General features: G+C 43.7%; 1 protein-coding gene across 1 annotated transcript in view; it reads right to left on the bottom strand.

Annotated features, from left to right (window-relative positions):
* ELMO1 (engulfment and cell motility 1) overlaps positions 1-24,538 on the bottom strand; it is a 448,991-nt gene that overhangs the window by 291,872 nt on the left and 132,581 nt on the right. Inside the window, exon 6 of the mRNA XM_075921743.2 lies at positions 17,342-17,511. Within this exon, the coding sequence (XP_075777858.1) occupies positions 17,342-17,511 (170 nt within the window). The remainder of the gene's footprint in view (positions 1-17,341; positions 17,512-24,538) is intronic.

Raw genomic sequence — 24,538 nt, 5'->3', positions numbered from 1 at the left:
AAGTGTTGGTGCAGATAAGAGCTAACCGGGTTGAAATCTTGAACAGCCCAGGACAAAATTCTAACCCTCCTGAAATCATTAGCAAAACTCTCAGTGGGGCCAGGATTTCACCCTTGGTTTTAAAAAATAGCTATGAGGACTAAAGGTGGGTCTCAGCTTCAAATTTCACTCACTAAATGTATGAGTATCCAGATTCAGAGTGATGGACTAGCCCATTTGAGAAAAGGAGCTATGAATGTACATATTGGTGCAGATTCCAATGGCATCAGGGGAGGAGGAGAGGTTTAGTTTTTGCCAAACTTTCATTCTTCATGATAATACCACCCCTATAATAATTTCCAAAACACTTGGTGTCTATTTGTGGAGGGTGGTTTACGTACCACAGCCAAGAGGGTTTTGTTTAGACATTTCCTGTTTTTTCAGAGACATGCAATACTGGTTATCATTAGTGAATCAGAAATTACGGCATCATATTACTATATTTAGGAAATTGAAATCTGAAGTGGAGGGAGGTGGGGGAAGAGAACATTTCAAAGTTATGGTCCCCTAATCATGATTTTCAAATCATTATCCCAGTAATAACCAGTTCCAGAAGTGCTGATTATGCCACTGCACTAGCTAAGGTAAAGAAACTATGAATGGTGAGAGTGGCATTCCAAAAAAATAATCCTCACTAAATCCAAAGAGCAAATTCATCATCTTCACTCCAGCTGTATTCCCAAATCCTCTGTGCTTTTATAGAGAGCTCTGAGTTTTGCAGAACTCACTAGTCTGTTTTTAACCCTTCTGTCCTTTCTTTAGGAGCAACACAAGCTCTGACTTAATTGAAGGTACTGGGTCACCCAGTTCTGTGTTGTCCTTATAATGCCTTCATAACTCATTCTAAAGATATCATTTATAAGGCAAGCAACTTTATTTAAGGAGAAAGTTTATTTATTTACATAAAGCCAAACTTACATTCTGTAACCTACTGATTTTAAAAAAAAAAAAGACATTGAAGTCAAATTTAAGTTGCAATGGATGTTAGTTGGGTCAGGATTGGGATCATGATCCTCCAATACTTTACCACTTCTTCTCATGAATCTTAACATCCTAACTGCTTTCAGACGAACAGTATCTTGCTCCATGTCTACAGTACCGTGTTTTAGCGTATATAACCTGCGGGTTATGCAAAGTTTTACAACCCCCCCCCCACTCCGCAGGCTATACTTGTCCACGTGTTATACAGGTTTTTTTTTTTACTGAAAGTACAGGAAGACAAGACTGACTCTTACTTGTTATAAGCAGCATATTTTAATTAAATTATAGAGGCAGTGATGTTAAAATGCATTAAGATACATTAAAAGTTAGAACATTGCTTGGTTTCAAGCCCAACTGGGTGAATTTCTTTATGTACAAAGGTTTTAAAATCATCCATTTTCTTTTCCCATTCGTCGGGAAGCCATTGGCCAGCAGATGTCCGTGCACGACCTGACAGATTGTTTCTCTGCATAAATTTGTACACCTGATTACCCAAGCCCCCCCTTAAAATAATAGATTTTCTATTCCATAGCCATAAGTCGAGCCTTGAGCTGTATGGCTACCGCTGACACTGCCCATTTGTCCTCTCTCTGTGCACAAACCCACTTCAATAGGTTTTCTTCCAGATTTGGCCACTTGGCTTTCTTTATGTGTCGCACTCTTTTCCTAGGATGTAATTTCTCAAGCTCTGCTTCTTCCTTTCTCCACTCCTGAACAGACTTTTCATTGACAGAGTATTTTCTCCCTTCCACTCTGTTTCCATTGTCCTTTGCATATGTCACAACACACAATTTAAAATCGGCTGTCTAGGATTTGCGTTTAGGCATGTTTAGAAAGTTTTAAGTTTAAAATACTTTTTAAAAATTAAGTACAAGTTAAAACTTCTAAAGGAATAAATGAATGGTAAAATGGTGTGGTTCAAAGGGGATATATACGAGCAATAAGGGTTGTAGCATACTTACTGCTCAGCGTTATCAGCTGCAGTTCGTTAACACTTCATTACAGGTGCTGTTCATCTCCCGCGGGCTATACACGTGTGCGGGTTATCTAAGACTTTTTTAACACAATCAGGAAAAACCGCGGATTATGCATCGGTGCGAGTAATACACATGCATGGGTTATATGCGCTAATTTATGGTAATTGTTTTGGAACTTCATTAAGGGTAGCTCTAATTACACATTAATAATGCAGGAATGAATCTCCTTCTACAGCCTGCTTTTGAAATGCATGCTTTCTCTACATAAACAGTATGCTGTATGTTCTTCACATACTGCATCAGTGTGTTGATAATCATATACCGTTTTGACACCATATCTTGTAAGTCCAATGTATAGAACATGCTATTTATACTAGGGATGTAATAGTATAGTCGATTAACCAATTAACTGATAAGCAAAAGCTTATAGATTAATGCTACAGACTACATGCATTTCCCTCTCCCCCTCTCCCTGCCAGTAATTCTTTTAGCAGGCTGGCCAGCAGCCTGGTTCAGTTCTGGCTTGCAATGGGTGCAGGATCTACCCCTGCTGCAGCTCTGCATTTAAAGTGTATTAGGAGCCGAGCGGGCAGGCAACCCGGCTCAATCCTGGCTCACACTGGGTCTGGGACCTACTCCCATTTCAGCTCTAGATTTCAAGTGTATTAAGAGACAGGCGGGGCAGGCAGCTCAGCTCAGTTCTGGCTTTTGCAGGGTTCAGGGGCTCCCCCCAGATAGGGACTGCTGCCACCCCGCTCTGCTGCCTCTCTCTCAGAAGCAGCAGCACAAGGTGACAGGCTGCTGGTCTGTAAGGGGAGCCGGTTTTTAAATTAGCTCCCCCCCGCGGACCAGCTCCCTCTTGGCACTCCTCGCTGCTGCCTCTGATACAGTGGCTGCTGTCCCCTCCCCGGGGACTATAGAATAGTCGACTAACCAATAAAATGTCATGAGGTTACTCGACTATTCAATTAACTGATATTTAACATCCCTAATTTACACAACAGTCACATACAAGTTTTCTTCCATGCAGTTTCACCATTTCAGTCACTAGGGAAAGAGTGAAAAACAAGTGCCTTCTTGAGATGGCTCATGCTATGACTCAAAGAGGGCACTGCTGGAGAAACACTTGAGTATTATGCTCTAGAGCAGTGTTTACCCACACAATTGGTCCGCGCCCCACAGTTGGCTGCAGGGAGGGTCTGTGGGTGCCAATGTACCTAGTGTAGTTCACTATCCCATGAAGTGGCTACTTACAGCAAGAGATAAGAACAGGGGAGCGCTACTGCCTAAACTGAGAGCCCGCTGGCTTTACAGCTCAAGCTGTAGAAGCTTCTACAGTAAGCTCCAGAGGTCCCAGGTTTAAATCCACCTGGTGGCAGTGACACCAGCAGCACTGGTATCCACCTGAACTCTTACTTCCCTTGGGCAGTTGCATAGGGAGCAGGCAGCTGCAGCCCAAAGAAAGTGTCTTCAGATCCCACTCCCACTTTCCTTGGGCAGCAGCAACAGGGATTACAGTCTGGATGCAGGAAGAGAGTGGCTTGGCTAGGGCTGTAGGAGGAGGCATTACTGGGAACATAAGAGCTGGGGTGGGGGGGTAGGGAGAGCAAGCAAGGGAGGGGGAAGCAGAGGTAACAGTGGGTCACTAAAATAGACAATCAGTTGGCGTGTCACCTTAGTAAAAGTTTGTGAATGACTGTTCCGGAGGAAGCATTGTCTTGTGGTTAAGGCATTGCCTTGGTATTCTGATCTCACCTTTGATGACTTCCCCTGTGACTTGGGGCAGGGACATAGCATCCCTGCACATCACATCTCCTTTTATAAGAAGTTTCTAGGTACTCATATGACTACCCTCAGTATCTGAGCACCTTTTAACTGTTTAGAAACAACAAGTCTCACTTGATTTTCTTCCATCTGATCCTTTCTGAAATACAGGTGTTTCACTCGTGTGCTTGGGGGAGGGGAGACAGGTGCTAAGACGAATGCATTTTGGGCTTAGTTCAGAATGTGGTGAAAGGTCATTCTCATGTGTTGAGTGCAATAGTTCATGCTCTGTTCCTGTGAAAGTTCTCTCCCCAACATGTGCAGAATTCCTTCTACAGCTCTCCAATAACATTGTTTTAACGGAACTTGTCTCTGGTGGCAAGTCATGGGTGCAGAGAATGGGGCGGCTTAATGTGGAGGAGTCAGGAAATTCTGAATTATTGTAGCAAAGACGTCATAGTTGTGGATGTGGGAAATCTACCAAAGTAACTAGTTTTGTGAACTTCATCATCATGTCAAACAACATCTCAATCAATTCCTCTGGGAAGGCTTTCGTGTTTCAGTGTTTGTAGAAAAGTCTGAATCTGGACTTCCTAATAATCTGTGGGTGCACTGAGGAGGAATGTTTCTGTTGACCTAGCTACCATTGCTGGGGGAACTGGAGTTCCTGCTGTGAGAGAAAAACTTTTTACATCATAAGAAGCAATTACTGTGACATAGCTGTGGCATTGTAGTATAGGATTCATATTTGAGAGAAATCGTCCTGCTTTTTTTCAGCCAGGAAGACAAGAGAATGGCTTCTGCACACAGAAATTTGTCCTCCCTAGGTATGGCCCTGGATTGGTCAGAGGATCTGAAGACTGAAGACTGAGGTGAGCCAACACTGATCAGGTAATGGTATCAGCCAGCCAGTTTTCTGTAATGCCAACCAGGTCAAGTGAGTCACGACTGAGGAGGTTACATATAGCAAAGATCTTACTGATCAGAAATGGGATAGGGTTGTGATATTTGTTTTCTTGGGAATGTGCCATTTGCTGCTTGCACTGGAATGGATGGGAATAACAGCATCTTCATACCTCAGAAGATGGCTGTGAAGGTAAATTAATTAATGTTTGAGAAGGACTTATAGTGTATTACAGAGCAGATATAGCCATTGTACCAGTTTCTATAAAGGGAAAAAAAATCCAAGTGAATGCCAACATAATGTAAAAGAGTGAATAATGGAAGTTTACTGGTTTAGACATTCTGCTACCACAATATGTTCAGTGTTTGGCCTCGAAGGAACTCTGAGATACATTTCTGGCTGAATCCCAAAAAAACAGCAGTTCCATTTGGAATTCCCCAACCCACACAGATTTAATTCTTGCTGAAAATGCATTGTAATATATGCCAAAAGCAGCTTCCAGCTGAGGCAAACTTAGCATTGCTCCTACTGGATCAACTGCTTTTTGGCTCACATGGTAAGATTTCTGAGATCTAGGCAGCAACGTCCTACTCTGAGGGCTTTTTTACATTTGAAACACTGAAGCTGCAGTAGCATTTCAGTGTAAACAGTATCTGCACCTAGAGGAGAGGTTTCCCACTGGCATAAGTATACCACCTCCCCAAGAGTCAACTCAATCTACTGAGCTCCGTCTACCCAGGCGGTTGGGTCATTATAATCATGTTGCACACAGATGGGGATTTATCACACCCCTGAGCAACACAGCTGGGTTGACTTAACTCTTTAGTGTAGACCAGACCTGAGCCTCAGCTGAGGTAATGTACAAGACACACAAATGGTTCATCTACACTAAGGAGTTTTTGTGAAAATTTCACACCAGTGTAGCTGTATTGGTGTTGACAATATCAAGAGTGCTAAACCAGACACATCTCCCATGGCTGACAGGACTGTACACACTATCACTCATGTCACTCAGAGATCTGAATAAGCCATGCCCCCAAGAAATGTAAGTTACACCAATCTAAGCTCCAGTATGGACAGCACACCAATATTGCTACCACCTCTCGCAGACATAGAGTAGCTTCACCAGACATACTACTGGAGTGCAGCAGCTTCTAGTGTACACTGGCCCTCCATGTTTTTAAATACCATGTGGCTAAACCTTCTTGCCTCAGAGCAAGTTTAAACAACACTGGGTTAATCACATCAGGCAGGGGACAAATGACTAGGAGCTTTATCTACAGTCTGGCTCCAAAATTGGGGAAGCTAATGAAAGAAAAAATCATGGGTGGCCAGTGGACTGGCCATTGGGGAAAGGAAGTCCTTAGCCTCTTCCCCTTCTGCTTCCCTTCTCTCACAGGAGCCCCACGGACACATACCCCACTGCCCTGCCTCAGGCTGCTCAAGCTCCTACACCCTGGAGGGTGGGGTGGGCCCTCGACTCAATTCCAGCCCCAGAGCGCTGGGTGGCACAGTCCCATCACCCTGAGTGGGCATTGCAGCCTGAATGACAGCTCCAGAGAGCCTAAACTATGGAAGAGCAGGATCTGGGAAGGAGCCTAGAGGCAGGGCATGGGCAGGGCATGCCAGGCTGTTTGGGGAGGAATAGCCTCCCACTACCCAGTGGAAATATGGACATTTTTCACAAAAATTCCCTCATGTAGGCCATCGAGCAAGTTCAGCTACTGGACAGAGAAAGAATCTGCTAAGCCAAATTAAGCCTCTATCTGGATTTTCAGTCTAGTATTAAGATATTTGCATTTTGGACATTGGACAATTTAAAATCAAGGGGATAAATTAACTGCATTTCAGAAAAATCTCTGGCTCAGCTAATTCTTATTTTGTAAAAACATATGGTAAGATTTTTTTTTAGTGGCCACAACATCCCAGTTCCCCCAAAAAGGAAGAAAGCTTCTATCGCATACAAAATAAATGATATTAAAAAAAAAACCCTTATGCAATATTGTTGCCTAGCAGCCCCAAATATCAATGAAAAATAGTTAAGTAAGTGAGGGGGGAGTTGGTTATCTGGCCCAATTCCTGTTTAATATCATACTCACAGTTTGACTAACATTCTGATCAAGGGTCAAACGAAGTAATAATTCAATGTTTGCAAAAAATAACTACTAGAGCAGCAGCACTTCCACCGTCATAAAAGCCAAATGTCTTCATGCATAATGGAAAGACAGACACCATCCTCTAGAAAATTGCCAATCCTGTGATTTTCAATTGGTCTCACATTTTTCTCAAATACTAACTATTCATACGAAGGAGCAGCCCATTCTTTCTATTTTTCTTTGTGAAGAGAGTTCAGAAATCTAAAGGCACTGCACTGTTTCCCTTTCGTTCAGTTTTACATAAATCTTTCACTTTCTAGAAAAAAAGAAGGGGGAGAGAGAGAGTACAAAGTATCTACCTTACCAGACCACTCCATCTGAAGAAGTGGGTTTTGCCCACGAAAGCCCTGTAGCCAGACATGAACCCCATCTTGTTCCCCCTCACCCCCCCCAAGAGCAAGAGAAAGGCAGTCAGCCTTTGATGCTCTGGGAACACAGGTGTGCTGCCTGTCCCTGACTCTACCATAAACAGAAACCAGACAGTAAATGGGCTAGCTGATGACCCGGGGCCTCCCGTCGTCCTAATGGCTAGTACCATTAATTGACACGCCTGCACTGTCCCAGGAGAGGAATCTTCGCCCATCACGTACCAGAGGTGCCCATTGTCTGCATTTTCCCAGGTGTGAATTATGCTTTGCACCCTTTGTGGGAAACTTGGTGTTCAAAGCCATTTTTCCTAATTGGCCACTTGAGACCAGGAAGAAGCCTACGTGACCCAAGGGGTATAAAGAGGGGTTTAGTAGCCCACCCCATTTGAGCTCCAATCATCTACACCTGCTGGCAGGTATTGATTGTCTCCCGAGGTCTGTGGGACGCCCAACCTCGCCCTACTTCTTCCCTAGGAATTGAGAGAAAGACGCTGGCCACGCCAAGTCTGGAATGCAGGGGTGAGAATATATACCTGCTAGGTGTCTATTTTGCATGCATTTAATAAGAGCTCAGAGAACCAAAGGGGTTTCATGGTACCTATAAGTGACTTATTAGTGTAATTTCTGTCCTGTCCTTTGTAGTGGCTGTGTTATCTGTATCACAGCAGTAGCATTTAACAACTTAGTTACCCTGTAACAATAAAATAGTAACTGTTTAAGCTTTAACCTGACTCCTTCAGTTGCTGTAACAGAACCAAGCACAATTTAAAAGAACTTCAGCTGGTCATAAGCGACAGGTATAGGAAGAGTTTGGGCGTTTTGGATTGTGTCACTCCCAGGTGACAGATCCGTTGGGGCATTCTCAGCCTCCCCAGGTTGCCCACTGCGAAGGTATTTCTGTATCCTAGCAGCTAAAATATGAGATGTAATAAGCTCTTCCTATAAACTCTGGGTGTCTGAGAGCCTGTTGGCTGCCCTCTGCGACGGGACCCCGGTCCTAGCAGTAAAGTCACAGATGTTAAACTATTTTTTGGGGCACCCTCCAGCCTCCTAGGCTGCCCACTGCAACGAGACTTTGCATCTCAGCAGTTGAAGACTTGGGTGTAACACATATGCACACACTGCCCTGACCATCAGCTGACAAGCCCATAATACCATCTACATGTTTTGTTAGTCTTTAAGGTGCTGCAAGACTATCCATTTTTAAAAAAGTTTTTCCAATTCACACCAAAGAGGCATGAATATTAACACCTAGCTAGGGCCATTTAAATGCTATCATTTTTAAAACTATGGGCAGGGTTAGAAAAACAATGCTGAAGTATGTGCTGGGATCCGCATGGTTACAACACTGTACACAACACTGAAGTCAAGGCATTTAATAAAAAAGCATGATTTTTCAGTGTTCTTCCACCCCTTTTATTCCAGGATGTGCTCTTTGCTGACATATCAGTCTTTGAAATGAGACTTTCCTGTTCTACACAATGCCTAGGTTGCAGAGATGCCAGGAATTAAGAGGAAAAAATTCCAAGCATGAAGTGACTGAGAAGAAAAATACAACTTAGACAAAAACACTTTCCTGGTTTGTAGCTATCACACCTGGCTCTTTTTACCCTTTTCTTCCACAGCGACATCAGTATTATCCCAGAGGAGGTATGCTATGGTTTCCTTTGAGAGCATAATGGGACAGAGATGTAGAAAACATCCACCGTTGTCAAACAACATAATGAAATCATGATTATATATGGCAGTACAGATGGGGATGAATCACATTTTAGATGTGTTACCAAATTATGCTCTCACCTGGACTTGTAGAGCTTGAAGGAATAAAATAGGATTTGGTCCCCTCTATATTGCAACATGTGTTTTATTAACTCTGTTTGGAGATTCTTATGTTCCTGACAGATTTTATAAAGTATGAACGACTTTTACTTGCTGTTTCAGCTCAGGAGTATTTTGTGACACATTATGATGATTATTCATCAAAGGGTGTAAGACTAGGGAAAATGTCATGCCAGTAATTTCTGTAGTTTACTATTGATCTTGTACATAATACCACATAAAATGTGAGTTAAGAGCACTAATTTAGCATGGTCTTCCCCTAAACAAACTAGGTCTTCAACAATACCATCTGTTTGATTTGTGCTTAATGCATACATGATTGCGATCTGAAAGCTTCCATTTACATAGCTGCCAATGCTGTAACTGCATGTGAAATGTATGTCTGACTTGCTCATTGGAAGATGTACCTCTGTTTTTAAAAAAACCAACATGAACAACAATTTAGAAATCAATTCAGTTTTATCTGGTCTGTCTGTATTTGTAGTTTCCAACAGCAAAAAAGCTATAATTCCTCTAATGAAGAAATGGAAGCAACTTTCCTCCTCTTCCCTCTCTACCAACCAATTACATCCCTATTCATGCAGGCCAGGGCTACATTACAAAGTTATGTCAGTCAAGGGTGCGATCTCCAACAGGCATAGCTATGTTGGCAAGAGCCACTAGTGCAGATGCAGTTATAGGATAATAAAAGATTTTTGCTGATAGAGCTTGTTTCACTCAGTGTGTGCTGAATAAGAATAAGTTATAGTGGGAAAATCACAGTGTAAGCCACATCCACAGAAGGAGCTCTTTCAAAAACAACTAGGAGTCCAGTGGCACCTTAAAAACTAACAATTTTATTATGGCATAAGCTATTACTATATGCCATAATAAAATTGTTAATCTTTAAGGTGCCAGCAGATTCCTTATTTTTGCTGAAACAGACTAACACAACTAACTCTCTGAAACCTAGGATTTCAATAGCTACACTGACAAAGCACTGCTAGATTCAACCTGGCCCAAGTGTAGCAATAAAATAAACTCAGTTGTGGCTGTGTCCTATCACATAGCTATCATATGTTGTGAACATGTTCCCTGCCATAGTTATTTTTATTATGTACAACTCAGAAACAATCACTGTTCTCAGTAGTTATGGAAAAGGCTTCAGAATTATGTTAACAACAGCTGTTTCCAGCAAAAAGACAGGATTGCCAAGAGCAAGTATGCAAAAAACATGTATCTGCCCCCCCAATCATAAGATTTATTTTAAAACCTTATTATTTTAAAGACATATTAAAAGCAGAGTTCTTTTTATTTGCTTTCTGCCTTTCAGACACTGAGAATCATGTTTTCAAAATTTTGCTCTACATCCATATGAGCTAAAAATTGCCTTTTAAAATACGAAACCTGAAAGTCTCCTGATTTCTTCACATGACTCCAGGAGCTAGGGCTTTAATGAGAACTATTATAAACCAGGAAATCTAGCAACACCAATATTATTTGCTAAAATACTGATTCTGCCTTGGTGGAGAGAGGGAGATGGGAGGGGAGCACATCCTAGAAGGCACAGTGAGGAGACTGTGTGTTTGGCTGAGACAATCCCTTTTTCAGTCAGTTCTGCTTCTGTTTCCCAAGCACAGGGGTGAACATTTTGCATCAGCCATTAGGGCAGGTCAGACCCAGTGTGTGTAGTGGTGGGGAGGGAAGGGGTCACACAGTCTTACTTCTCTTCCCTCTTTTTCATGTCCTCTTCCATAAGGGAGAACAGGAACAAATAGTATTTTGACCCTCTATGTCAATTATTGACCATCAGGATCAGGACATCTACCCGCACATCCCTCTATGGCCCACCCAAAACCTGGGCTTCCTGTGAAAGATAATATGGTCATAATTAAATCTACTAAGAAATGCTATGTACTAGATCAGAGCTACTTAGCATATGGCCTGCGGGCCACATGTGGCCCGCAGCCCATTTTTTTGTGGCCTGCAGTGTGGTTTGGATTTACGAAGGGCTCAACACGCAGACAATAGGTGGGATCCTTTGAACATAGCCTCCACTGGGAACACACTCCACAACAGCGAGTCAATATAATGGTCTTCTATTGATATGCGTTTTAGTAGTTAAATTCCTGGACTGTCAATTGCTCATTAAAAGTGCTGTCAGATAGGTGGAAATCAGGTAAATACTGCATTTTATTAATATCAGCAGAACTGACTTAAATGGGGCCTGTTTATTGTGTAGCCTTGCCTTAATCTTTGTATTCATGCCTGTCACAGTGCAAGAAGCTATTTGCATATATATTTGCATGCTTGTGCAACCACACTTAAGTTACGGCCCTTGGCACGTGCTGCATCATTGCAGCCCCCGGAGCTTCCAAAGTTGAGTAGCCTGGTACTAGATGGAAATAGCTTATTTAAAAAAGGAAAAGAAAACCTCAACTTTCTCCGAAATCACTTCTTGTGTGTGCATGTGTGCAGTCTTTTCTGTGGATATAGGCCCATAGTCCTAGAGATGATTCAACACCAGCATGCCTCATGTTGGTAATCAGCATTTACTTGTTTTAGGGGTTTGAAGTAACCACTTTGACAATCCATCTGCGTGTTAAAAGCAAATACAAAAACACTTTCCAATTTCTTGACTTTATTTAGTAAAAATAAACAATGTGCAGCATAATCAGAGAGTCTGGGAGTGAAGCAAGCTGAGCATTCTTACGGGAGCACAAGCGCTATGCCAGCTGCATCAACCAACATGAGTCAGATGGACACCGGCAATTTCTAGACTTGCTACCACTCCACAGCAACTGTAAAAAATATTGGTATTGACCAGATATACTTGCAGCTTCATTAGGGCCCTGTCCTCACACTGATTAGACTACTGCTAGCTACAATATTTTAATCTCAATACACACAACTCGTGCAGTCCTTTTATTTCGAATGGTGTGGTAGTCAGAGAGGAGGTCTTGACAATATAATTTTTTTTTTTAAATAGAGGAAGTTACAAAACTCTCCTGAATATTTACTGTGTAATCTCCATTCAGACAGTATGTAGCAAAATGGTCATTTAATTTTTTTTAAGTTTACGTGCAGCAGTGTAAATAACATGTGCAGATGTAAGTAGGATAAACTGATAACTCCTGTCAATAATTTTTATTTTATTATACCAGATTAGTAGCAAGACAGGTATGGGTACCTGGGAAATCTAGGGGCAATCTAGTCAGTAAAACATGCAGTCGTAACTATCACTGAAGTAATGGAATGAGGGACAAACAGGACAGTTGTAAATATGGCACAGGTTACAGCAAACTCCAGAGTGTCACTTTATGGTGCCTATCCGCTGAATTTAATGGGCTGAAGTTACATCAGGGGATATAGCCTAAAGCTCAAGTTAGCATAACTCATCAGCTGCTGGTACAAATATGTTTTTGTGTGGATGTAAGCAAGCTTTACTTCAGCACCCCAGTCCTCCAATGCTTTCTCATAATTCCCCTAGGAAAGTTCTCCCACCATTCTCTGGGAACAAATTCATCCAGTGGCTCAGCTTGCTGCAGCAGTGTGAAGAACCATGGGCTATCCCTTCAGAAGTCTTAGCACTACATGCAACTGATTGCTGCACTACTATGGACATGGCAATCCAAAGTGATTTTGTAGTGAGGCTGCTCTCCCTCATGCTTTACTAACTTGAGAAAAATAACTCAAACACATGTAACTCAAGTTAACTCTGCAGTGAAGTCACACTGAAGGTCAAAACAGTCAAGATGAAAGTAGGACAGGAGAGAGTGAGAGAAACAAGAAAGACAGACTGTATGTGTGTGTTAGGTACAGAATTTTCCCTTTCCATTTTCACTAAAACTCTAACTGAAGTTTTCTACCCTTGTGGCTAGTAGGCTTGCGCTTACCAAGGTTTTACTGTATAAAGCTATCCAGTTTAAAACTTGAACTAGTGGCACTGTGCAGTGCAGATGTCCTTGCTCCACAATTACTCTCACCTAATCAAATTTTAAAAACAAAAATCAGACTCCAGTCAGTACTATGAATTGCAGACGAGTTAAACAAGGAGAGAAAAAAATACAGTGAGCAGTTATAGGTCATCAACACGTTATTCCATTGGAAAGTCTTTGGTCCTGGTTCTCTGCTCTGACACAGCAGTTGTAGGATTGCCTACACTGAACATTTTTGCACCATTCTATCTGCATTGATACAGATTCCCTATTGCAAACCTCTAGTGCAGTGGTTCTCAAACTTTTTGGTCTGTGGCCCATGCTGCTCAACCCAAACCTTTCCAAGGACCACCACAAAACCACCCATGATGACAAAATCCCTTTGCTTATCTCTAAAGACCTGAAAAACTAAATTATTCATAGTAGGCTACTGGACAACAGATTAAGCACTTGAACATTTTGGTTTACCAAATTTCATTTTAAATAAAGTATAATATTAATATGTCCAAAACAAAAGGTTTCAATGTTGTCTTTATTTATGGCAGAGGTGGGGAACCTTTTTTGAGTTAGGGGCCACTGATTCACAGAAAAATCAGTCAGGGCCACAGAAAGCGAGAGGCAAAAAAACCCCAACCCTCCCAAAAAGACCCCATCCCTCACTGATGTGACCTCCAACTGAGACACCTCACTTCCCTGATGCTCCAGCCCCATAGGGAGGAGGGGAGTGGGAGCAAGGAGGACGAAGGTTCAGGGTTTCCCACGGGCCAGATTAAATCTTTTGGGAACCCAGGGATAGTAGTTTTTGTGAGCCTCTCCCTCCAGCTCTGGGGTGAGGCCAAAAATGATGGGTTCAGTGTGTGGGAGGGGTCTGCCAAGGAGTGGGATAGGAATAGGGATGCAGGAGAGGGTGAGGGGGGGAGGGTCTGAATGGGAGGTAAGGTGCTAAAGCAGTCTGGGAGTGGGGGCCTGGCTGAGAGTTTGGGTGCAGGACGGACGAGGGAGTGAGGTCTGTCCAGGAGGAAAGGTGCAGCAGTGGGCTAGGGATAGGGTGTCTGGCCAGGGGTGAGCTTACAAGGGCAAGGGAGAGTGCAAGAGCAGGTCGGGAGCACGGGGGACACATATCTAGCTCCATGTCCTCCGGTACTCCTAGGTGCCGCTCGCAAGCACTGCATCCCAGGCACCACCTCCCACTGCTCCTACTGGCCACAATTCCGGCCAATGGGAGCAGCGGGGAAAGCCTCAAGATAGCATGTCCACGCACTGCTGCTCCCCTGCGTAGAGGGAGTGGCAGTGCACAGAGCTGCTTGTTCCCCCAGATCCCTTGCCAAGGCTCTAGGCTTTCTTCCCTGTCCCCAAGTGAGAAGCTGGCACTCCAATCTCACAGAGGGATGGGGGAGCAGGGAGCTGAGCTATGGCCCACCTGTAAAGCAGCCGTGGACTGCTGTTTGAGAACCACAGCTTTAGTGCAGACATACACAAGTAAAAGAGTGGCTTGTACCATCCAGCTTATCCCCGTTTGAAAACCCTGTCAATGATATCCACTTTTTTATTCGTACAGGCAGTCCCCGGGTTACATACAAGATAGGGACTGTAGGTTTGTTCTTAAGTTGAATCTGTATGTAAGTCGGAACTGGCATCCAGATTCAGCCGCTGCTGAAACTGATCAGTTTCAACAGCGGCTGAATCTGGACACCAGTTCCAACTTACATACAGATTCAACTTAAGAACCCCAGGCGTCCCCAAGTCAGCTGCTGCTGAAATTGATCAGCAGCTGATTCCAGGAAGCCCAGGGCAGAGCAACTCTGCCTCGGGCTTCCTGTAGTCAGCCGCTGGTCAGTTTCAGCAGCGGCTGACTTGGGGACGCCTGGGACAGAGCAGCTCGGGTGCTGCTGGGTTGGTCCAGTAGCGTGGCCGCTCCGCGGCGCTACTGGACAAACCCAGCAGCACCCCAGCTGCTCTGCCCCAGGCGTCCTGATTCAGCCGCTGCTGAAACTGATCAGTAGCGACTGAATCAGGACTCCTGGGGCAGAGCAGCTGGGGTGCTGCCGGGTTGGTCCAGTAGCGCCAAGGAGCAGTGCTGCGGGACCAACCGGCAGCGCCCCACCTGCTCTACCACAGGCCCCGGGCTTTGCTCCACGTCTCCCTGATCTGCTGGGGGGGGCACTAGCTGCGTCCCCCCCCAGCAGACCAGGGAGACGCGGAGCAAAGCGGCGGAGGACCCGGGCCAGACTGCGGCGCTTCCAGATCAGCGCCCCGGTCCGGCCCGGGTCCTCCGTGGCTTTGCTCAGCGTCTCCCTGGTCTGCTGGCTCCCCCAGCAGACCAGGGAGACGGGGAGCAGCTTTTCTCGCCCTGGAGGAGGCGGGCGGCGGGACCAGGTGTCCCGCCGCTCCAGTCCTCCGGGGCGAGAAAATCCCTGTTCGTAACTGCGGATCCGACATAAGTCGGATCCGTGTAACTCGGGGACTGCCTGTATAGTAGATCTACCCAGCCTACACACAGAGACAAGGTGGGTGAGGTAATATCTTCAATTGGGCCAACTTCTGTTGGTGAGAGAGACAAACTTTCCAGAGTACACAGAGCTCTGCGTAAGCTCGAAAGCTTCTCTTTCTCACCTACAGAAGTTGGCCCAATTAAAGATATTACCTCACCCATCTTGAGTCTCTAATATCCAGGGAACAACACAGCTGCAACAACACTGCATACATCCTACACAGACACACACGCACACACACAAGTTTATTTAACTACAAGTATGCAAGGACACATTTAAAGCAATTTAAACCTGGCTTATATTCATTTTGCTTACCGTATCTACTTGAACATAAGCCCATTTGTTCATAAGCGAACCCCCCAACTTACAGAAAAAAAAAGTTAAAAAGTTAATGACCCGTTTATAATCTGACTCCATTATCAGTGGTGTCCAAACTTCCTGTCCTAGCTCATCAGCGTTAGCTGCAAGCACGTCAGGACATTTTGTTTACTTGAAGTATCTGGAGGCTCCCTGAGTCTGTGATTCGCTGTTTCTGGTCAACTGAAGCAGTGGGAAGTGGCGGCCAGCACACCCCTGAGCTCCCATTGGCTGCTGTTTGCTGTTCCCAGCCAGTGAGAGCTGTGGGAAGCAGCGCAGGCTGAGGGACATGCTGGCTGCCACTTCCTGCCACTTCCATTGACTTGGAACAGCAAATGGTAGTGATTGGGAGCTGAGAGGCTCCGTGCCTGCAGACGCTGCAAGTACACAAATGTCCCGGCGTGTAAGCAGTTTACCCAGATGGGCTGGGAACTGAAGTTTGCGGACCCCCCACCACCCCATTGGAAAAAAATATGAAGCACAATGGCCCAATCATAAGCCAACGCCCGCTTTTCACAACATGATTTTTTTACCAACAATATTTGGCTTATGATAGAGTATACATGGTAATTTGGTCACTAACCAACAAAAGCTAAAGGAATATTAGCCAATTTAACAAAAAAAATTGGTAAGTTATGTTAATTAAGCCAGTAGAGCTAGTGGTTAGAGTTTATTTTAGAGCACATACATTTCCAGCATGGACATGTCCTTCTGCTAGTGTAAAACTGCTGTGAGAGTGCAGGATCAAGCCCTTTGTACCACTCACTAGCTGGATAACAAGAAGTGATCTCAAAAATCCTTCACAGTATCAGATACAGCATCTTTATCCAAACATCTCAAAATCCCATTACAAACAACAGCTATTAAAGTACTGTTTACCAGTGAGATGTACCTGCTGGTGCAGGGTCTATTTTGCACAAATTTCCAAGAATTGCCTCAATCCTATGCCCATTGAAGTCAATAACAAAACTCTCAGTTACTTCAGTGGAACAGGATGAGGCCACTTCACGAGGTAAAAATGACATTTTCCAAAAAAGTATAAGGGAGTCATTGTAAAAATTATTGAAAATTAAATCCCATCAAAAATGGAATTAAAATTTAAAACATAAAAAAATAAAGAAAACAAAAGGAAATGGATTTTTCACAATATATCAAAAACTATAAATTAAAAAAAATAGTTATCAGCTGTCATTATTTAACAGGAGCCTTGAGACCAAATGTTTAATAAATAGCGCTTTTTATTTCAGGGTAATGAAGATCATGTTGATTCCTGGGCTTTGTGGCACAGAGGTGACTTCTAACTTCCTAAGCTTTCTTTTTTCCTTTATGAAAACAACAATTTTTATAGGGGTTTCATGTGATTGCACAGATATTGTTTTAGTAACATAGGACTGTTCAGCTACTGGTTTTTCATTTTCTTATGTTGTATATTAGGGAAGTGAGGCGTGTTTACTAATACTTTAAGCTAAAACAGTGTGTATGAGAGAAAGAGACACACACATAACAAACGGTGGAAACAAATGTTACAGTTTAAGCAAAATACTTACTCTGTGCCACTTTCAACCATCTGCGTTAGGAGAGAGATACCATCTAAATTTATAAATTCCTGGGCAAACGTAACATCCCGTGAGTAACTGGCTAAGTCTTTCAGTGCTTCTAACTTGGCATCCATACTAGAAGATTGGATCCTCTCGTGGAGCTGTTGTGCATTTTGAGCCTCACCAGAGACAAAAAGGGAAAAAAAAAACACACATTAAGAACCCCCCTCAAAACATTAGTTACAAATTTCTAATGATGTACTGGAGCACCACATTTCTCTCTCAGTGGAATGGATATTATTGTATCATTGTGGCACTCCATAGCAGTTGTGGATCAATATCCTACTGTGCTGGGCACTGTTAAAAAGAAAGAAAGAGAGAGAGAGAGAGAGAGAGAGAGAGAGAGAGAGAGAGAGAGAGAGAGAGGCTTCCTCCCTCCCTCCCCACACAAAAAAGACAGTCCATTACCCCCAAACAGCTTATGTACCCTTAATATGAACCATGACCCAAACAGTAAGACTAGCCAAAAAAAAGAAAAGCATATAAATATAATCCCTTTATAATTAGGACACTGACAAGTTTTTTAAATCTACACTTACTCCATTCAATGCACTATTCCATCACCCTTAACAAACCAGATCCTATGCCAAGTAAATATGGTTCTGATTTCTGTTCCCTGCTCCCATGTCCTCACTACCTTATTTATTTTGCCTTTTCTCAGTTTTATACCCACAATGTCTGAATTTCCAAAGAATATAAGAATTATTTCCTCCTAAACAATCCAATGTTATTACACATCCATCTTCTTCTTCACTTATTTCAAACATATATTAAAAATAACTCATTCTCCAATGAGAAATGTGTGGCATCTGACAGGAAAAGAAAAAGTAAAGACCTAAAGGGATTTTTTTAAATTAAACTACTCAGAGCCATGTAAAACTGTTTTGCAAATACTTTCAAATACATTAATCTCACATTTTCAGTCAATGCTCCCAGAACAACAATTGCCTGGATACAATGCCCAAAAGCTTCAGCTAACATAGGACTGGACAAAATATGGCTCATGGGCCAGATCCAGTCTACCAAGGGTGCCGTTTCAGAAGGGTAGGGGGAACAGCAGCCATGTGCTCTGTGACCCGGCTAGCTTTTCATCCCATTCCCCAGACACTAAGGGAGTGCAGGGAAAATACTTGCATTCCAAGCATGCCTCTCACACCTGGCTGGAATGCAAGCACTTTCCCCTTATTCCTTTAGCATCCAGGGAATGGGATGAAAAGCTATCTGCGTCCTGGAGCACCTGGCTGCTGCCCCTTTACCCTCCAAAAATGGCAACCTTGAAGGGAGCCCCCCAGGCAGGCTCCCAAGCTTGCCCCACAGACCGCACAGAAACATGGCTGCTGGGCCCTCCATTTCTGTTTCAGAACTGGAGGGGAGGATGGAAAGCTTCAGGAGCTGCCCCATCCCCAGCACAATCCTATTGGCCGGTCTCTGTTGAATAACAGGCAGTCAAGAAGAACCATGCCCCGCCCCGTCGCCTCGGCTCAGTTATTCATACGAGGACATGGCCAGGCAAGCAGGCAGGCTGGGAAACGTTTTAAGTTCTGCAAGCCTTAGCTCTGCAGGCAGGCAGGCTGGTTTGGCTGCTGGCTAGTAGGTATCCTGGCCAAAGCCTGCCTCTGACACCCCCACCCTCTGCCCACCGATCAATATACCCAAACCCTCTCCCCCCACTTGCACCAATACCCCCTCCCAGATCTGGCACCTCAGTCTCCTGCCTCAGATCACAATTCCCTTCTTCCCTAGGTCACATCCCAAACACCTGCACTCCAGTCCCCTGCCCTAGATCACAACCGCCTCCTTCAGCCAAACTCCCTCCCAGACTCCATTCTCCATCCCACACCTCAATCCTTACCCCATGCACCCAACCTCCATCCCAGACCCCACACCTTCTCCATTCATACCGTGGAAGAGTGCAGCCCTCAACCACTGTCCAAAATCTTGGGAGTGGCCCCCCGTTAAAAATTATTGCCCATCCCTGAGCTAACAGCTATCCAATCTTTCTGTTACTGATAGAGCCCCCCTCCACCCCATGCTGTACTAAGATGCTTATAACATTCAATTTCCTACCACACGCTTGTGCGCACTGTCTAAAGTATGAATCTGAAGCAGCTTACCATTTGGAAACTGAATTAGTGGTAAGATGTGGCACAGTCACTCTCTTTCACATTATATTTGCACTAGCTCTGCTGAAGGCAAGCAGAGGAAGAAAAAGTAGGGAAAGCTGAATTTGTTCTGACTGACAATGTCTTTAGAATAGAATAATTATTCTATGCATGCAAGGACAATGGCTTTTCAGTGGTGCTGTGACTATCCAAGACTTAATGCATAACTGAACATTTCTGAACAGAAGAGACTGGAAATAATAAAAAACCAACATGTATTTTATACATAAGCTTCTATTCAAGGATCTCAAAAAGTCTGATAAACATTAATAAATTAAGCCTCCCTACCTCACCTCCCCCAACTCAGGAAGTAGGGAAAGATCATTTTAATCCATTTGAAAGATAAGTAAATTAAAAGCACATGGAGATTAAGTGATTTGCTCAAAGCCATCCATGGAAGCCTATGCCAGAAAAAAGAACAGCCCCTAGATATCCTAACTTCCACATTAGTCACAATACTCCCCCCACCCACATACACTCCTAACCCCTCTAGTTGGCTGTTGGCATTACGTGCCACATGGATGAAAATATTGCTGCACTGAACACGTAGCCCTCAAAAGTCTCCTGGTTCTTGTTGCCATAGTGCTCATATGTTCTCTTACAGAGCGCAGAGGCTTGCTGAACAATGCATTAAAATGACACCCAGATGAGGCACACTGAGTGGTTAGCAGGGTGCTCGTTTAATGATTTATAATTCATCAGTGGATGGACAGTGGAGAGCATCGCTCATTAAGAACAATCGAGCTGCTGCCACGTGTCTGCTCTTATTAAAAGACCATCCAGGTAAGAATAAAAAATAAAACCCTTCCTGACTGAGAAACATGATGAGGCGAATTAGCCAGAACACAGCTGTTCCACTAACGTAAGGGTTGTATTAAAAGCTCTCCAGTTTGGAAGAGGAGGAGGAGCAGCCGCACAGGAAGCTTGTAAAATGCACGCTGTCAAAGCTGGAGTACTTCAAAAGGCCTTCAAAAAGGCTAAAATAATCTGTCTGGTCCTGTCTGACTTGTTCAAAGGAGAGCCAGGATAGGCTGTGCTGTCTCAACTGCAGCCCACAGAGACAGTGATGCATGGGAGGTGCAAGAAGATCCATGGGCTCCTCCAGAGACATCCTGAGGCAGAGCATATTCAGCAGGGAACCATGGCAGAAAGGGGCAGATTGTCAGGCCACTAGGTGGTCCCACGCCAGCAGCACCTCCAGCCCTTTCACACACCTGCCTGGGCTCTGTAGGAGATGCAAGGGAGGAGAAGGGAGGTGCACCTGCGCTGGAGGTACTGCTGGCACAGGGTCTTCAACGAGCCCCCCATTCTGCTCCTTTCTCCACTGCGGTTCCCTGAAGAACCTGAACCAAAGAGCTCTCCTGGGAACCGCAGCGGTGAAAGGAAGGGAGGATGAGGGGAGAGGGGGCCTGGGCCGGGGACAGGGCAAGAAGGAGGAGGCATGTGGGGAGGTCACATGCCCCTCTCATTAGCTAGTGCCCCCCGCTCCCCGTGTCTCTCCCATGAGTTGCCCCACAGCTTTAAAATAAAAAAAGAAATGATCTAAATCCAATTTGGGAATTTGCATAGAAACCTTTGGAAGTTAGGAACTTCCAGATTTATCCTACAAATCACCGCTAAATAGAAACCCACCCCTGTATACTGCCTAAGTACCCATTCTTCTGGCAGAGAAGAATACTTCTCACTTTATATTTTTAAACATTTCAAACACTAACATAAACTTAGGGAAGGGGAAGCACCTTAGTCTGGAGCAGAGGATGCAAAAATGCTGAATCCAGACAGTCTCACTTCTGCAGAAGGCTATTTGCCCTGATCCTTGAGGTTGTGTAGGTAAATCCCCCAGCTTATTAGGAAGGCCTCTGTCCCAAGATGGTGAGTGTGTGTACTGCATCGAGGGTGGAGTGGTGAATAACCTGGGTGGAGCAGTCTGTACTGATAATGGTCCTGCCCAAAGGTAAAGTGTTGGAAATCTGTGGCTGCTAGTGTGAGCATCTGCACCTTCCTGTGTATCTCTAATGCCCTTAGATGTAGAATGGGAAGTCAACCTCCCTTCATTTTGAGGATCATGAAATAATAGGAGTAAACCCTCTTGTTCCTGAGTTGCAGCAGGACTGGTTCAATAGTATAACAAAAGATATATTTCCTTATTAAGTAGCTTCTCATTAAAAGGGTCCCCAAAGGGGAACAGGGAAGGAAGTTTGTAGTCGGGAAGAGACATGAATTGAATAGCATAACTTTTCAAAACAATCCCTAGGACCTACCTGTTAGAGGTGAGACAGTGGCTGGGAAATAGGACCAGGTGACTTCTGAGGAGTGTGACAGGTGTGCGAATGGCAGCTGATATTGCAAGATACCAGGCCCTCAATCACCCCATGAGAAGTGCTTAGAGGAGGTGGCTTGGGAAGTAGCAGACTGCTCCCCTTTTGAGCCCTGGGCTCTTGCCCTATGGCTCGTAACAGGGCTGAGATTGTGGGTATTGTGTGGCTGAAAGGTATATTTTCTTTTCTGCCCTGGGGTGTGTCTAAACTACATGGCTCCATCGATGGAGCCATGTAGATTAGACAGATAGGCAAAGGCAAATGAAGCCGCGATTCAAATAATCTCCGCTTCATTTAAATTTACATGGCTGTCGCGCTGAGCCGACAAACAGCTGATCAGCTGTTTGTCAGCTCAGCATGCTAGTCTGGACGCTCCCCTGCCGACATCAAAGCCCTTTGTCGGCAGCCCCGTTATGCCTCGTGGGATGAGGTTTTCCGGGGCTGCCGACAAAGGGCTTTGATGTCGGCAGGGGAGCATCCAGACTAGCGCGCTGAGCCGACAAACAGCTAATCAGCTGTTTGTCGGCTTAGCATGGCAGCCATGTAAATTTAAATGAAGCCGTAATCATTTAAATCGTGGCTTCATTTGCCTTTGCCAAAAAAACAAATCTACATGGCTCCATAGACGAAGCCATGTAGCTTAGATGTACTCCTGAAGTGTAGATCCCTAGAGAGCATAATGTGGTCCAGGAATCCAGGATTGGGGAGAAGAAAAGGCCTGCCTCACTACCATTGTCATGAAAAAGCACTCCCACAGTGGTTAGCGCCTGAAAATGTCATCAGGCACTGTGAAATGCTTACCCATATTGATTTGCTCTTTCTGTTGACAGGCAAGCTAACAACATGGCCATGAAATGTTGGCGGTGGGTGTAGAAAATCAGGTTTGACAAATTTTAAGTTTTGGCAACTTTTGCATGTTGACAGCACTTTTGCTGCCAAACCTTTCCAGTGTAGACATATGACTAGCTACCCACATCAGAGCTCAGAGCCAAAGTTGCATAGCATCAAAGCATCAAAAGTTACAGGTCAGGTTCTGGGGGTCACCGATCACATCACATGATTTTTGAGGACATTCATGGGAAAAAAATGGGGTCTGCATTTGCTGAAATGTTCACAGAAAAGGATAATTATTGTAAGTACTTGTGGGCACATGTATTTTCACACAGATACTTGTGCAAACATGTAACCTGCAGGAAATGTTAATGCAGTCATCCTGAAAGCTATAGAATCACAGGACTGGAAGGGACCTCGCGAGGTCATCATGTCAAGCCCCTACACTCATGTCAGGACCAAACACCATCTAGATCATCCCTGACAGATGTTTGTCTAACCTTCTCTTCATAATCGCCAATGACAACCTCTCTAGGCAATTTATTCCAGTTCTTAACCACCCTGACAGTTAAGAAGTTTTTCCTAATGTCAAACCTAAACCTCTCTTGCTGCAATTTAAGTCCATAGCTTTTTGTCCTATCGTAACAGGTTAAGGAGAATATTTTTCTCCCTCCTCCTTGTAACAACCTTTTATGTACCTGAAAACAGTTGTTTGTAGGTCACTTAGTCAGGGAGCCAAAAAACAACCCCATGTGACAAAAAGATGGCTAATCCCACATCACAAATAGCATATTATCAAGACCTAATAATACAAAATCAATAATTACGGTATAGTTCACAATGAACCCTAAGCCATCAATTGAATAATTTTGAACTATACACAGATGTCCAATGTTGCCAATAATATAATTCATTAACCAATGCACTTAAAATTTGTCTGCTGCTAATATTTTATCTCCCTCTAGTAAAGGGCAGTCATTAGAATAAGAATTTGCAGGGTCTGATACATAAAATATACACATGAATGCTCACAAACAGTAGCAACTATTCTGTTTTATTCATGGGAGGACAAACAACTGTCCTTTGGGAATATTTTCACACTATACAATAACTCAAAATGGGTCAGAATAGGGACTGGAAAAGGCTCTCATTACACTAAGTAAATTTTCCCCTTTAAGTATTCTCACCTTCTTAACACTGTTGGAAGTGAGCCACATCCACCCTGATTGAATTAGCCTCAATAGCACAGATGTAACACTGCCATCTCTGCATGTACATATATATCTCTGTCATCTGAAACTTTCACTTCATGCATCTGATGAAGTGAGCTACAGCCCACAAAAGCTTATGCCCTAATAAGTGTGTTAGTCTTTAAAGTGCTACAGGACTCCTTGTTTTTTTTGCTGAAACAGACTAATATAGATATCTTTCTAAAACTATATAATGGTTATAACTCACTCATCCATCTATACACCCCATCAGTAGAACAGAAAAATCACAGAATGGACAATCCCAGACAAACTGATGTTTCATTCTTATATAAATCTCTATAAAAAGATAAATGCTGTACAAGAAACATTTCTGTGAACTTATCTTCTGTAACTGGGCACAGGAGAGAAATGGGCCATGGAAATGGCAATAATTCTATATAGTGCATACCAAAAGATATTGAGGAAGATAATAAGAGAGTAAAGATAAATAGGAAAGATAGAAAAATGACAGCCAAGACAAGATGAGAGAAATTCAATATATACTCAAGTAACCTAGGAGACAGTATATGAGTGTTTTAAAGAGGCTGTGAGAGGAATCATTGTTTAGAGGAAAAATAGTCCTCA

Source organism: Pelodiscus sinensis, chromosome 2, assembly GCF_052426305.1.
Source record: "Pelodiscus sinensis isolate ZL-2025 chromosome 2, ASM5242630v1, whole genome shotgun sequence".
Classification (NCBI taxonomy): domain Eukaryota; kingdom Metazoa; phylum Chordata; order Testudines; family Trionychidae; genus Pelodiscus; species Pelodiscus sinensis.
The sequence above is the reverse complement of the archived record's forward strand: the minus strand, read 5'-3'. Positions and strand labels throughout refer to the sequence as shown.